At 41.9% G+C, this 14157-nt stretch overlaps 1 protein-coding gene across 1 annotated transcript in view; it reads right to left on the bottom strand.

Moving 5' to 3' along the window:
* Positions 1-7767: 7767 nt before the first annotated feature.
* Positions 7768-14157, bottom strand: part of RGS5 (regulator of G protein signaling 5) — a 43837-nt gene continuing 37447 nt past the window's right edge. Inside the window, exons 4-5 of the mRNA XM_002920096.4 lie at positions 13287-13453; positions 7768-10802 (exon numbers count right to left, since the gene is read on the bottom strand). Of these exons, the coding sequence (XP_002920142.2) occupies positions 10641-10802; positions 13287-13453 (329 nt within the window). The 3' untranslated portion in view covers positions 7768-10640. The remainder of the gene's footprint in view (positions 10803-13286; positions 13454-14157) is intronic.

Below are 14157 nucleotides of genomic sequence, written 5' to 3'. Positions count from 1 at the left end.
ATTATTCAAGGTCATTCACTCCTTTGCCGACCCTGAAAACATGCTTCAGTGCTGAGTTAACAGCATACTGCAGTCTGGTATTTAAAAAGGAGGAGCTCCAGAACCACAGCCAGAAGATGCATAGTCTAGACTCAGCTCTATTGATGTTAACTGTGTGACCTTGCCACTTCTTTTCAATTTCATGAGGCTCAGACTTAACATATATAAAGTGAACATTTTCTTTTATTTTATTTAAGATATTATTTATTTATTTGATAAAGAGAGTGCACAAGTGAGAGAGTGTGGCAAGAGGGAGAGGGACGGGGGAGAGGAAGAAGTATGTTCCCCGCTGAGCAGGGAGCCCATTGTGGGGATCAATCCCAGGACCCCGAGATCATGACCTGAGCCAAGGGCAGACGCTTAACCAACCGAGCCACTCAGATGACCCTGAAGTGAACATTTTAATCCTACCTACTTTAACCACCTCATGGAGTTATGATGACCATCAGGTGAAATAAGGTCAGAAAAAGCTATACAAGCATTTATTATTAGGTTGTCGAGAAGACCATGGTACGAAGAAACCAACATAAGTCAAGTAGACATCTGGTAGACCAGTTAACCGATACTGATTTTGCCAGTTGGTTAAATTATATTCTAGATTCTCAGGACATAAGGACACCTAAGAAAAAACGAGCCCAACTTTTCTCGATATCACAGCTGGGAATTGTCTGGGGGAAGGGGCAATGAAGTAGAGCTCAGGACATATTGCTGTCTCTCCTGGTCATACCTAAACAAGTGCCTACTTTCTCTGATTAGGCTCCTGATGACTCATATCAGCAAGATAAAACAGGAAGCAAATTGACCCGAATGCGGACCTGAGATTTTATTTTACAGGTTGCAAAAATCATTTCATACATCCTATTTCACTCACTCTTCATCATGTTTCTGTGATGGAAAATCTAGGTAGCCCCATTTTTGCAGATGAGCAAACAGAGTCTCAAGGAATTACTTTTACTGCTCAAGATGGAATAGAGGAAGAATCTAGCCTACAGCTCACATTTTATGACTCTAAGCCACATATACTGAGCCAACTAGAGAGAAATGATGATTATAACTAGAAAAACCATTTTTTTCCAGCTCTAAAGCCTAATATTATCTACACATGATTTTCTGAAGTCTGCACTTACAGTTCAAAGAGACACTGATTTAGTTTTTACCGAAATATGCCATCTGTATCTTTGAAATCTCTTATAACCCTGTTGCCTATTGAGAAGCTAAGATCTGAATAAATGCTTTCATTTGGATTTCAAATGCCTTTATCTTCATGGTGCAGACACTTTATAGACAGCTGATAAATAAAATAGAAGGTGCCTCACACAAGCTAAAAATATACCCTCTTTTTCTTCTTTTATCTATTCTTAGTAATTCTGGAAGGACTTGGCTGGGAAGAATTTGTCCAGATGAGAGACATACAATCCCCAAATGCCATTAAACCTTTTTACAGGAATAAAGTGCAGCTTCAAAGGGATAAGATTCGACCCCAATACCTCCCCAGCTCCTAAAGTGAAGCAGAAATGATATTAACATTAAATGGTATTAGGATGAAAAGTCACAAGAGCTATCTGCCATAAAATAACCAAAAAGAATTCATTTCTTTTCACTATTTTTTAATGGTTAGCAAGCTGGGCATGTGCCGGGGTAAAGAACTCATATGAGAGGTATTTGACTTACCTGTACAGAAAAGGAGCAAAGTCGCAGAACCAAGAAATTCCATGGATATTGTCTCCTGAGAACATAGTTACAAGCCACAAAGAATTTAAACCTCCTTAAACCTGGGCCTATCCAAGGAAATTGGGAGGAAAGAGGTGTCTGGAAGTTCTCATGTCCAGACTTTTCCAGAAGTTAAAATACCAGACCTTTTTGCTTTTCCAACACTCTTCAAAGAAGAGAATTCCCTAATGATTCCACACAATTACCCTAGCCAACTGGTAAGGAAGGACACGTCTTTAGTGGAAGCATGCCAGACTAGAGGAATGTCCTCCACTTTTGTTAGGTGGGATCTGATGGGTATGAAGAAAGTCTCCCCGGGGAAAATGGTATCCATGCTCTAATTCTTTAAAAATACATTCGTGTTAGCTTGGGGAGATAGAGGGAAGAGAGTAAAAGGAACTGCCTCACTGAGGCCTTAGCACATGAGACAGCACGGTGCGTTTGGAGTTTGGTGAGACATCATGGAAGGCTGGCTGGTTTAAAGACTTTTCTGTGTTCGGCCAAGGATCTAGGATGCTGTTCTCTAGGATAACAGCAATCAGAATCTTAAAGTGAAAACAAACTTCTGAGATTAAGAGTAATTTTTGAGAGCCGTCCATATAAGAGTAGTGGTAATATTATTATCAGTTAATTTAAAATACTTGAAATGACAAGCTAATAGAAAGTCAGGAATCTTTTTAAGTCAAATTTATGTTCTGCTTTTAAAACTTGAGCATTTGAATTAATACATGGAAACGCAAGGTGTTAATCAATGGATAGTGAAGGGAGCACATAGTCTTTACAAACTACTCCTGGGTCTGGAGCCTCGGGGAGGCTGAAGAGCATGAAAAGCCACTGAAAGGTTTTGAAAAGAGGAATTAACACGATCAGATAAATCAGAAGAGGAGTGACCTGGTCAGATAAGCTATGTTCTCCCTTGTCATTAAAGCTGTTAGAGATTTTCTGTGTTAGTCCTCCTAAGAGAATTTGCATTTAAGGGAGGACACTTATGTTAAATGCTTAACAAAATGGGATAAATTGCAAATGGTAGTCGAGAAATTTAGCCCGACAACTTTGCCGGTTCTTCCAATCCCAGTGAAGAGTGAAACCATGCACATTAGTTGCTAGAATACTATATAGGATAGAAGACTGTTCTGGTCCGTAGATCTTTGCTTATTACCTGGTACATCAGGGAATGGGACCATGTAGACGAGAGAGGGATGACCAAATTTCAGAAAATAAGATTATCAAAGACAGACCTCTCTTCCTCAACCAAAACTGTCCTCCCCTCAACCAAAACACCCTTTCCCTCCGGCTGGCTTCGGGAAGATTTTGAGAAACAAGGGGTGTGTATCATCCTATTGGATTTATTCACATTAGCATCGAGTAACTGATAACTTTCTAACAGGATATTTTACTTTTAAAAGAGCATTTTGTTAACCCAAAAGGACATTCGATTGAGAAAATTCTTATAGAGCTAGAGGAGAGGCATATATTTTTGAGAAGCACAGCTTTTCTGGGCCAGCTCTACCATACCATTTCTCTGGTATCTTAAGTTTCTTTGATACCAACTTTGAGAACACTCATGATTATAGATCTGTGAGTGAGGCATACCATGAATTTTGTTCCATAGAAAAAATTCCCCAGGTTGGGAATCAGCTCATCTGTGAGAAGGATGCCATTTATCCAGATGTGTGACTTTGGACAAATCGTTTCACCTCAATGGGTCTCAATTTCCTCATCTTTAAAATGAAGATTGGGAAGAATAATTTCTTAGGATGGAAGGGGGATTTTTTGTGTGTGACAGCTGGACTGATCACCCAGGGAAACCCGGCTCATCTCCCCAGCTGGACAAGAGGGTACTCTCTCTGGTCTCAAGGATTGTCCCCCAGCTGCTGGCATCTCAGCTGAAGAAAATCTTCTCAGAGAAAGACTACACTCTCATCCTGCATGGAAGACAGCATTTGTCATGTCTGTTCCAGGGCTGACATTGTCTGAATCTGGATTCTTCCTTTATCACTTCTCTGCTCATTGTCAGTGCAATTGTTGGAGAAACTCAAGGAGATATGAAAGTTATGGCTTTAGTTGCTAAATGAAAAAGCAGTCAAAATGTTTAAAAAAATAAAAATATAAAGCAGTCAAAATAAATATTCAGTTAAAAGAAATAAAGGAACATCAATGTCCATTTACCCTTATTCACTAAAGCCTCTGGGCTCCAATTCCTCCTTAGGTCTTCTGTTCCCCAAGAACTCTGTCTAGAGGCACAGAGGCCTTGGACATTTGGCAGGACAGTCTGAGGAAGCTGCCCCTGTGTCCCATGTCCCATATCCCAGGCAGCTCCTTCCAGTGGCAGTCACAAGGCACCACTCTTTAAGACATAACTAAGCCTTCCAAATTCACCTGTAGAAAGGTATGCCCACCCTGGTCTGCCTGCCTCAAGTTCACCTTGTCCCATGATGAAAGTCACTTGGAAACAGAACAAAGAGACCTGGCAGTCTGGCCATGAGCCCTTGGCTGCCCAAGATTGAGCAATGATTGCCTCCAAAGGTGTTGCTTTCTAATAAAATTTTCATCCACTTTAACAAGTGAAGACATTGAGAGGGTAGGATTTGACCAAAACGTAGAAAAGCATGGAAACTGGACCAGGAATTTTCCAGATGAGACTAATTCAAATAAAAAATAAACTGAGGCATAGGGAAGTCATCTGAAGACTTAAGGTTTGTGGAACGTGTTCTATGAGCAAAATGATTTTTCAAGATACTGCTGATTTAGAAAATGTGAAATTAGCAAAAGGTGCTTTGGAGATCACATAGCTTGGAGAACTTGGCTTACATCACTGACGGATGATAGTGTGGACTCCCACTTGGGTAGTGTTGGTGTAGCTTGTTTTACTCAAGTTAGAAGGAGTAATCACAATGCTTTGAGGGATCACCTGTGGTTCCTTTGGTCTAGTGGAACAAACGGGAATCTAAGAGGCAGTCACTCTAACCTCTAAGTCTCCCACTAATTCATAGTGATCTTTAGAACATCGCTTCTCCATGAGGAAGACAAAAGTACCAATGATCTTTGCTCTAGTAATACTTCTTGAATGGAAACTCTCAGAAACTCATCCAAGATAGTCCAAGATAGGTGTAGATAGAAATATAGATAGATATATAGGGGTGTTTTTGTTTTTGTTTTTGTTTTTTTAGTAAGCTCCACATCCAGCATGGAGCCCAACGTGGAGCTCGACCTCTCAACCCTGAGATCAAGATCTGAGCTGAGGTCAAGAATCGGAGGCTCAACTGACTGACCCTCCCAGGCACCCCTCATCCAAGATAATTAAAGAGGAGAAGAGGTGGCATTGAAATGATTTGGGTCCATTGCACCTACATTAAATACAGTTAGGCTTCAGAGGGACTTGGAATGAAATCTAAGAAACTGTCAGAGACCAGGAGAGACATTCTCTTCAATTTCTCTCCCAATCCTTCTCTCTCCCCCACACACATTTCTCCTTATTGTCTCTCCCTGCAAATCTGCTCCCATTTATGCTTCTTTCTGTACACAAGTTTTCCCTATCCCCCAGTCCCAACCCCACTAGTTGGATAATTTCAGCCCATTACCTAAACTATCTGAGCACCAAATCTAAGGTCATAGAATTGAGCTGCTTGCAAGGGCACTAGGATTTCAGCTCTTTCACCGGTGGAAGGAGAGAAAGGAATGTCTATACTCACTGATTATTGCAGGATCCAAATGATATAATGTGTTTAGTTTTAACAGTGAACAGCGAGGTCAATAAGTTACCAACCAAAATAATCAACAGAGTGTACGAGTCTGGGGTACTTTGTATCTCTCTTTCTGAGTTTTGCTGTCAGGCTATATTATAATTGATGCTTATTAGGATAAAGATTATCCCAATGGATCGAGGGCTCACCCGGTGTAAAGAGCATAGTGAGCAAAAAAGCGTATCTTAAGGCATAGTTTCATATCAAGCACGTTGGGAAGTCAAGAACGACTCACAGAGGTTGTTATACAGCTATATATTTAATAAAATATATGTGATCATGGTTACAGATACATGTTTAGTGCTTTATTTATCAAGAAGTATGAGTCACATAGTACACAACATATTGACTACAAAATCAGAAGATCAACACAATTGTTTCTAAACGAAAAACTTACGGGATAAATGCTGACAGATGGATTTTCATCCTTTCATTTCTACCACTGTCCCTGGGACATGTCTCCTGAAGATGCGAGTTCCAGAATTTCAAAAAAAAAATTTAGTTTTCCCAAGTCCTGATACTATATGACAAACAAAGAACTTTTAGCAGAAAATGATCCGGATTACTTCCCTCCATTGGAAAATTTCTCAGCATTTCCCACTGCTTTGCCTATGCCCTGGCTTATACCTTTTCTTAGACAGGAAGTTAAATGCTTTTAATGTATCTTATTACATAATTGTGATTAGACTCTGCTATTTTCAATGTTTCCTCTTGCAGGGGGAAGAAAGGAAGGGGGGTAGAGGGGTAAGGTGGGGAGGGAAAATACCTCAGGTGAGAAAACAAGTACCTTGCAAGAGGCTTCTTAAACTGGATTTGAATAAACTTGATGTGTAGTTTCTCTACTGGAAAAATAAGATAAGAAGATTATTATTAAACTGTAAGGTGAGGATACTATTCCCAAGATTTTTTTTCCCTTCACTCTCTGCTCCGAGTTTCCATTCAAAGCTGCAAATGTCCTCAGCCAGAAGAGTTGATCTTTTCAATTCCACGATGGTTCACTGATCCTGGGGAAAGCTTTTCCTTGGGTATCACTTGCTCCGGTCTGCCACATGCCTTATTTCGGCGAAAGTACGTTGAACCCAAGCAGCAGCTGCTAAATTATTTCCTGAAGAGCCTCTTCCCAAGCAAGTGTTACGTACATACTTGTCTAATAGAATGGAGACCAGAAAACCAGAGAGGTCTAGTGACAAGTCAGTCAGGATACACTGAGATGCATGAAGAATGAAGACCTCACGTCCAGAACCTGCACAGAGTTCCCTGGCTCTTGGGTTTAGACGTTTGGATGTTGGAAACGCAGTTCTCCACTCCCTGCTCCCCTGCACAGGCAGGCCAAGTGGGGAAAACAGATCCTCTGTGTCCATTCTTCCTTCTAATCAGGACTCTGTAGGATTTGAAAATGGAGTTCCTCGTCCAGCTGCCTTGTGAGCCAAGGAAATGCCTTGTTTGCAAATTGCAGTGATGACAGCCAGAAGTGGTTTGATTTTCAGTCAAGGGGAGCTGTTCTTAAATGTTTCCTAGTGAATGGGTTGACTTCATAGGTTTCGGCACTCCCTTCTTCACCACTACCCTTCCCTCCTTTCACCCCTCTCTTCCTCTGAGCCTTTATCTCTCAAACTTGCTAAAGTCCCAGGAAACAGGGAGAATGGGCTGCTAAAATACAAACAGCCTTTTAAATAATTTTCATGATCTAATCTGTGATGGGACAGATAATTTGACAAAGCCCTGGCTGGGGATGTTTCTGAGTGCGTCCATTGATCTGCTGATGGTCAAGTTTTTACTAAAACTTCTGAACAGCTATTATTCTTTGGGAGACAATGAATAACCCCTGAAATGGAGTCTAGAGAGAGAACCCATGAGCCTAGCAAATCTATGGATTTGTAGAGGGTAAAAATAAAAACAATTTCTTTCACCAAGATTTTCTCATTATGCACTAAAAACTGAACTCTGCCCATAGTATAATTTATACGATAGAGAATTGGAGTTGGCAGGGGAAGGGGAGTAAACGCTTCCACACGTTTGATGTTATTGATGTGAAAGCAAAGGGACTGAAAGGCCTCAGTTCTCCATCTCAGAAGGTCTGTCTGGGAGAAGAGTACACGGTGTTGGTTTGTGTGTTGTTCACGTGAACAAGCACTGCCTTAGTAGATAGACACAGCCCCTTAATTTCCTCTAGAACCAACAGTCTAACTCTTTACTCTGGTCCAATTTGGACCCTAAACGGACGCCCACCCCAAACTGTATCAAACCCAGACGGAAAATCTTAGGTTGTGGGCCATTCCCTGGCCTCATCTTGGGTGTATACTCCTCTTCCCATCGGCCACAGTTCGGCTCCGCTACCTCTCTGCTTCCCGGGTCACTCACACCTGTAGTTCCATTTCCACACGGGAGGAAAATGAAAGCACCAAGCACCTCAGGACTCTTGCATTAAGTTTCTTGCTTTCCCAGCAATGTACTCGAGAGAAAGTGGGGAGGGAGGTGGGGAGGGAGAGGGAGTGATAAAGAGAGGTTACACATTTCTTTTTTTCCTGGAAAGACCATCCCAGTTTTTCTAATTTCCCAGAACTAAAAGAATGTTATTTTCTTTGTGTTACTGTGGAAACTCCCAGTAACACTGTTTTTTTTTTTTTTCTTTTTCCCAAGTTTAAAAACACTTTAAAAAGATTTGAAAGAACCTTTCTCAGGCAATTGTGATGTGTGTGTTTTCTCATTTTGGGTTGTGATACTTGTATTCCTCTTAGTTTTATCACTTCATGTGTTAGAAGAGTTTCTAATGTGTGTGTAAACTATAAATTTAAAATCATATATACAGATATATATATTACATGCCATCGTTTGACTGGAAAGGATTCAATCTTTTTTTTCCTTCGCCGACTGCCCTCATGGTGGTGCTTTTCCTGCCCTTTGCTTCCTGAGTTCAGCCTATGAGAAGGGGAAGGCCCTCCTTACCCCCACTCACAAGTCCTACCCACTGACATAGGGTGTGTAGTCCGTTCGAGAATACAGTTGATCTGGGTCTGTGTAACGTCAACCATCTGGTGAGCTCCGTAATACCTAGTACATTCTTGGGCATTTTCAAACATTCGGCTCTTTGAAACCAAGTGAAAAAAAAAAGTTTTGAATTTTCAATTCAATTCACATTTTGCTTAAAAATGCTTTGGCATCCAAGAACAATAACTCGCCTAGATGCTTGGGTTCTTAACATTTCTAGTTGCGTGAGAAAGTCAAGGGCTAGAGATTTGATACTGATTTGGGCAGTGTAGACGGATGCTGAGCAAGGTGGTGCCAGGAGGCTCTGCTCTGAGTTGTATCACTTCTACACAAACGTATGTGGGGAGGGCTTCTCGATGCTCACTGGACTAGCTGTCGACTATGAAGTGAGCAATATTTCCAACTATGAATGGACACTTACCACACTGACAACTGTTGGCAGTGGGCCCACTCACTCCAACCCGCTGTCAGAATGTGAAATGGCAAGTATTCAGGAGGACGTTCTGTCCTTCAAAAGAGCCAACACAGAGAAGAGCCAACCAACACCGCCAGCGTTCGCCTGCACACTACAGTGACACGGCTGCTTCGCTTTCAGTATTCTCAGGAAACAACAGAATACATGGGCCACAAACACGAAAAATTAGGAGTATGTGGAGGAGAAAGGAATGTGAAAGGGGGAAATACAAGACTAAATAATATGATCTTCTCCTTCAACATTTCGGAATTTTATTCATCCCTTCACAGACACTTTCTTTCAAAATGAACTCAACGTCTCCCTCTTGGTTAGCCTGGTACATGGTTAGCTTGCTTCTCCTTATTACTAAATTATGTAAATCACTACTTAATCAAATCTACTAAGGATAAAAAAAAGAAATCTAGCAAGACTTTAATAATGAAAGACAGAATTAAAAGATTAAACCTACTTAAAAAATCATGACTTATCAGTCAGCTGCGTGCGAGGCACGTTGGGCCATAAACGTGCACTTTGAGGGTAAGTACAATCCACTAACACAGGGAGCAAAATAGGGAGACAAGATGGGGTTGCAAAAAAAAAAAAAAAGTCACACTATTTTGCAAAATTCAGGGTCCTTTGCAACTCTGTCTTACTTAGAAAGCCTCTACATGTAGTCAAATTAATTTTTCTAAAGATAATTTGGTATTTTGAAGATAATTGTCATTTACTAAACAAACAGATGGCATCATAGGGTAATTAACCATTTTAGGCTTGACAGAATTTTTCCATTTTAGCTTATAGATCTCCTGATACTGAGGTAAGGGACACTGTGCTGGACAGCATCTGTTTTATTTGACATGATTGAAGTTGAAAATTTTGGAATTTTCTACTCACATGGATTTAAAATAATTTGAAAATTGAAACATTGGGCCTAAATACAAGAGGCATATATACATTTATTAAATACTCCGTTGCCAGGTCATTGATTTAATACAGAATATGGTAGCTGGGTGGGGGGAATTATGAGAGAGGTATAAAGACTCAATTTGGATTGTGTTCATATTCATTTTGTATAAACATGACACATTCATGTTCGTATATCTTGTTAGTGATCTCCAGCCAGCACAAAGATGCTCTAAAAGGAAAATTGATATTTTAAATAATGTATTTGCTTAAAAAATCAAATAATGGCTGCCTCATAAAATCCGTTTCGCCTTTTACTAACCAAAGTCAGAAATACAGGGGTGATTGCCCCTGGGTCAGAATGAAAGCAACAAATGAGATCAATTAATCTCACTTGAAATTGGTCTTTCTACATCCACATTCTTTTCAGGCCAGTTTAGGCACAGATTCATTACCCAAACCAAACAGACCTACATTCAATGATATCATATTCTTGTCTTATATTTGCTTGCCTTCAGCAGAATTTTTCTGTGATTCTGTTTAGCTTTGACAAGAACACACTGAGTAGAACTTCATTAAGATCGGGACAGGAAGAAGAACCCCGGGAAAGGAAGGCATTCAGACAATAGATAAACAACCGGAACAAAGTGCACGAAAAGGGTAAGCAACACTCCCTAGGATTTTCCCTGTTTGGGTGTCTTTGAACGAAGCTGCTATGGGAAGATATGCAGGTTGCTGGAAAATGCTAGGGTTATTAAGGAGGAAAGAACTCACAGGGTGATTGTCATAGCCCAACTGAATTACTACTTGATTAATTCCTGGTAAAACTCAGAGCGCACAAAGCGAGGCAGTGAATCCTTTTCCATCAGGGCATAGATTCTCTTCTGGGCCACATCAAAGCTGCTCAGGGAAGGTTCCACCAGGTTCTTCATGGTGATGTCCTTTGTGAAGTGATCAATATTCACCTGTGGGCCAGGACACAGGGCCAGGAGTCAGCACGGGTTGCAGGATTTGATGACGGGTGGGGAGGGAAGTGGAATTTGTCCCCCATAAAACACATGAGGGGCAGAGGGTCATAAAAAGTGAGAAACATCATTTCTGTTTTATAGGTAATGGGGTAAGGCAAGGGACGCTCCAAGACACGCACGAGTCAGATTAAGATCCAAGCAGCGTTAGACACCTGCCAGGTGTCAGACCCTCCACCGACAGCTAGTACGTGCATACCGCACTGAATCATCACGATACATACACACACACACACACACACACACACACATATATATATATATATAGCTCCAGTGGCTTTCTCAAGGTCACAGAGCTAAGACGTATAAATTGCATCCAAGACTCAGAATTTGAATCCAAGTGTCCTGATGCCTAATCCCTCAACCTTTCTTCCACAGCTTTTGGTTTCACGCCTGATGGAGAGAGTGAAGAGGAGAGAGGAATCCTGCCCAGAACCCAGGACCTCGTGCATGGCTCTGGAGGAGCAAGGAAACTTGGTCTTTCCTGAAACAAACCAGGAAATGGTGCTTTTGACAGAATAGCAATAAGAATAGCAGCTACTGTTTATTGAGCTCTTCTTCTGTGCAGGCTCCTTGCTGGGAACGTTACTTTAACAGGCTCCGTGCTGGTGAACCCACTTAACCTCACACTCTGAGGCAGAAACTGACATCTACGTCTTTCAACTGAGGAGCAGAATGTTAAGTGATTTGCTCAAGGTCCGAAGGTAGAGAGAGGATTCAAAAGCTTAGCAATGTAGCTTTTAACCAGTAGACTGCGGTGTTGGAGGGCATTGTGGCTTTTAAGTCCTGAGTGCTGTGTCGACACACTGCACAATTTCTGGGGACACCATTCATTTTAGGGTCCATGTGAAGGGTCCCCTAGAGTTGTGCGGTGTACAGTCTGCATGGACGTGTCTGGGTGTGATTTGAGGGAAATCACTGTTTATCATCTTGTGTGCTTTAAGGACCCTTAAGCTATCTGGCTGTAAAACAGAAAGAAAACATCCAGATCGGCCTGTGGTTCTGCATTGGAACACTGGAGAACGTTTCAGATCTCTCTTGGGCTGCTAGAGGTCCTCGGGGCTGAGAAAAACTAGCTGGGCTTAGAGGATGTTGGTGTGGCTGCAGGGATCAGGGACAAAAGCCTGATGGGGGAGTGCCAGGCCAGAATGAGCTGGACAGGGGCACGAACTGTGCTCTAAAGTCCAGGATGGAGGAGTTGAGACTGGTGAGATTTCCGCGGTGAGAGGGGCTGAAGTGCTTTCTGCAGGGGCCGGGAAGACGATACAGGGCAGCCTCAGAGCTGACGTCCAGGGCCTGCCTCTCACGTGAAGACTCCGAGCCCAGTGAGGTCAAGTCACATGCCCACTAACGCTCAGGAGGGACAGGCCGTGGTGTACACCTCTCTGTTCCCCGTCTGTTATTCTTCCGGCCGCGCTGAAGCCATGCTTCTTCCTTCTCTTACACTGAGTATATACTGAGCCAGGGAGGCAATTCTACTCAGGATGGTTGAATACCAAAGAAGTATAAAGCTCTTTCCTGATCTTAATATGTGAAAGAAGGGATGTCTTGGGCGCCTCGGTGGCTTGGTTGGTTGGGCAACTGACTCTCGGTTTTGGCTCCCGTCATGATCTCAGGGTCGTGCAATCGAGCCCCATGTCAGGCTCCCCGCTCGGCGGGGAGTCTGCTTGAGGTCCTCTCTCCAACTCCCTCTGCCTCTCCCCCTCCTCAAATAAATAAATGTCTTAAAAAAATTAAAAAGAAGAGAGGTCTTTAAAACTCTAACATGTTGTATCCAGCAACGAATAACGGCTATTTATCTATTACTTTTACGTGCATTGGCCTCCTCTAATGAATCATTCTGGTAAATATTCATCTGTTTGCTGAGCCAGGAAAATATTACTGCATTACTTTCAGATATGGTCAAACGACAATTTGCAGTGTATGAATTATCTGCATATTGAACTATGCACGGCCATTTCTCTTTTCAAAATCTTAGTTGCAATTCTTACCACTGTGTTTCCCCACCAGTTGCTGCTGGGAAAAGGCTGAGGTGAATATTCAGAGAGAGAAAACTGAGATTGCTACTTGCTGTTCAAGTGTGTCATGTGGGCCAATCGGCTACGTGTCAACAGGAACTGGTAAATTTTCCTTCAAAATACAAGACTTGGAGAATTTTTAAAGTCACAACAGCTGCAGTTTTAAACATGTTCTAGGCACATCTGCATATATGTATGTGAGATGTTTCCCGCGAAGGGGACCGAGGATGGGAGAACTTTAATTAGGGACCCGTCCGAAGTCACACGTGGAGGAAGGCCTGGGATTGGGATGTCTGTGTCCGTTCACCTGACTGCTTACGATGCTCCGGGAGCACAGTTCCCGTCCTCTCTGCTGCCCAGCTCAGAGAACGATGGCCACGCTCACCCACCTACCCACCAGACCTACCTCTTTGGGAGCCTCTGTTTGGATGAATTCTTCATAAATTTTCTTTGCCTTCTCAGCCATCTTGGCAGGGGACTTGATCTTCTTGTAGTCCTCACAGGCAAGCCAGAACTCAAGGTTTTCCTCACTGAATTCAGACTTCAGGAAACTTTTGAAGCTGGTAAGTCCATCTAGCGAGGGAAAGATTGGTTGGATGGAAAAATACATACGTACTACATTTATACATACATGTATTATAAATTTATCTAACATGTATTACACATTTATTATACATTTGCTTGCTTGTTAACGAACGCTATATCCTGTATAGCCTCGGGTCATTTATTACGTATTTCTGTCGCTTACGTAAAAACCTTACAAGTGTTAGCTCATTTACTCTCATTACAGACCCATGAGACAGGTGCTATTAATGTCCTATTTTACAAATGAAATAAGAGAAGTCAAGTCACTTGCTCTTAGTTAACCAGCTGGTAAGGGGCAGCGCCGGGGTTCAAACGCAGGCGGTCTGTATGTGGTGATGAAGGGTTATCCGTACACAGCATCAAGGAATCCTATGAGTGCGAATGCCGTTCAGATACTTAGCAATTACCAAAAAGAAAAAAATACATTTGAAACTTGGTTTGGCAGTGTAATACTGATGTTGATTATCACGTGCAAATGACTTACAATCCTTTTTTTTTTTTTTCCTACGATGATATTTGAGTAGATATTATGCTCCAGGCACTCTGATAAGTCACTGTGGTAAGTCAAGTCATCATGGTTCCTGTCCTAATGGAGCTTACAGAGTCTGGGAAAAGTAGAAAGAAAATGAAGAAACACAAACAACATTGAGACGACAAAGGAAAAACCATATGAAAGATAGTCACAGAGTAAC

The sequence above is a fragment of the Ailuropoda melanoleuca genome, chromosome 8 (assembly GCF_002007445.2).
Source record: "Ailuropoda melanoleuca isolate Jingjing chromosome 8, ASM200744v2, whole genome shotgun sequence".
In the NCBI taxonomy this organism is placed as follows: Eukaryota; Metazoa; Chordata; class Mammalia; order Carnivora; family Ursidae; genus Ailuropoda; species Ailuropoda melanoleuca.
Note: the sequence above shows the minus strand (reverse complement) of the source record. Positions and strands in the feature narration are given on the sequence as shown.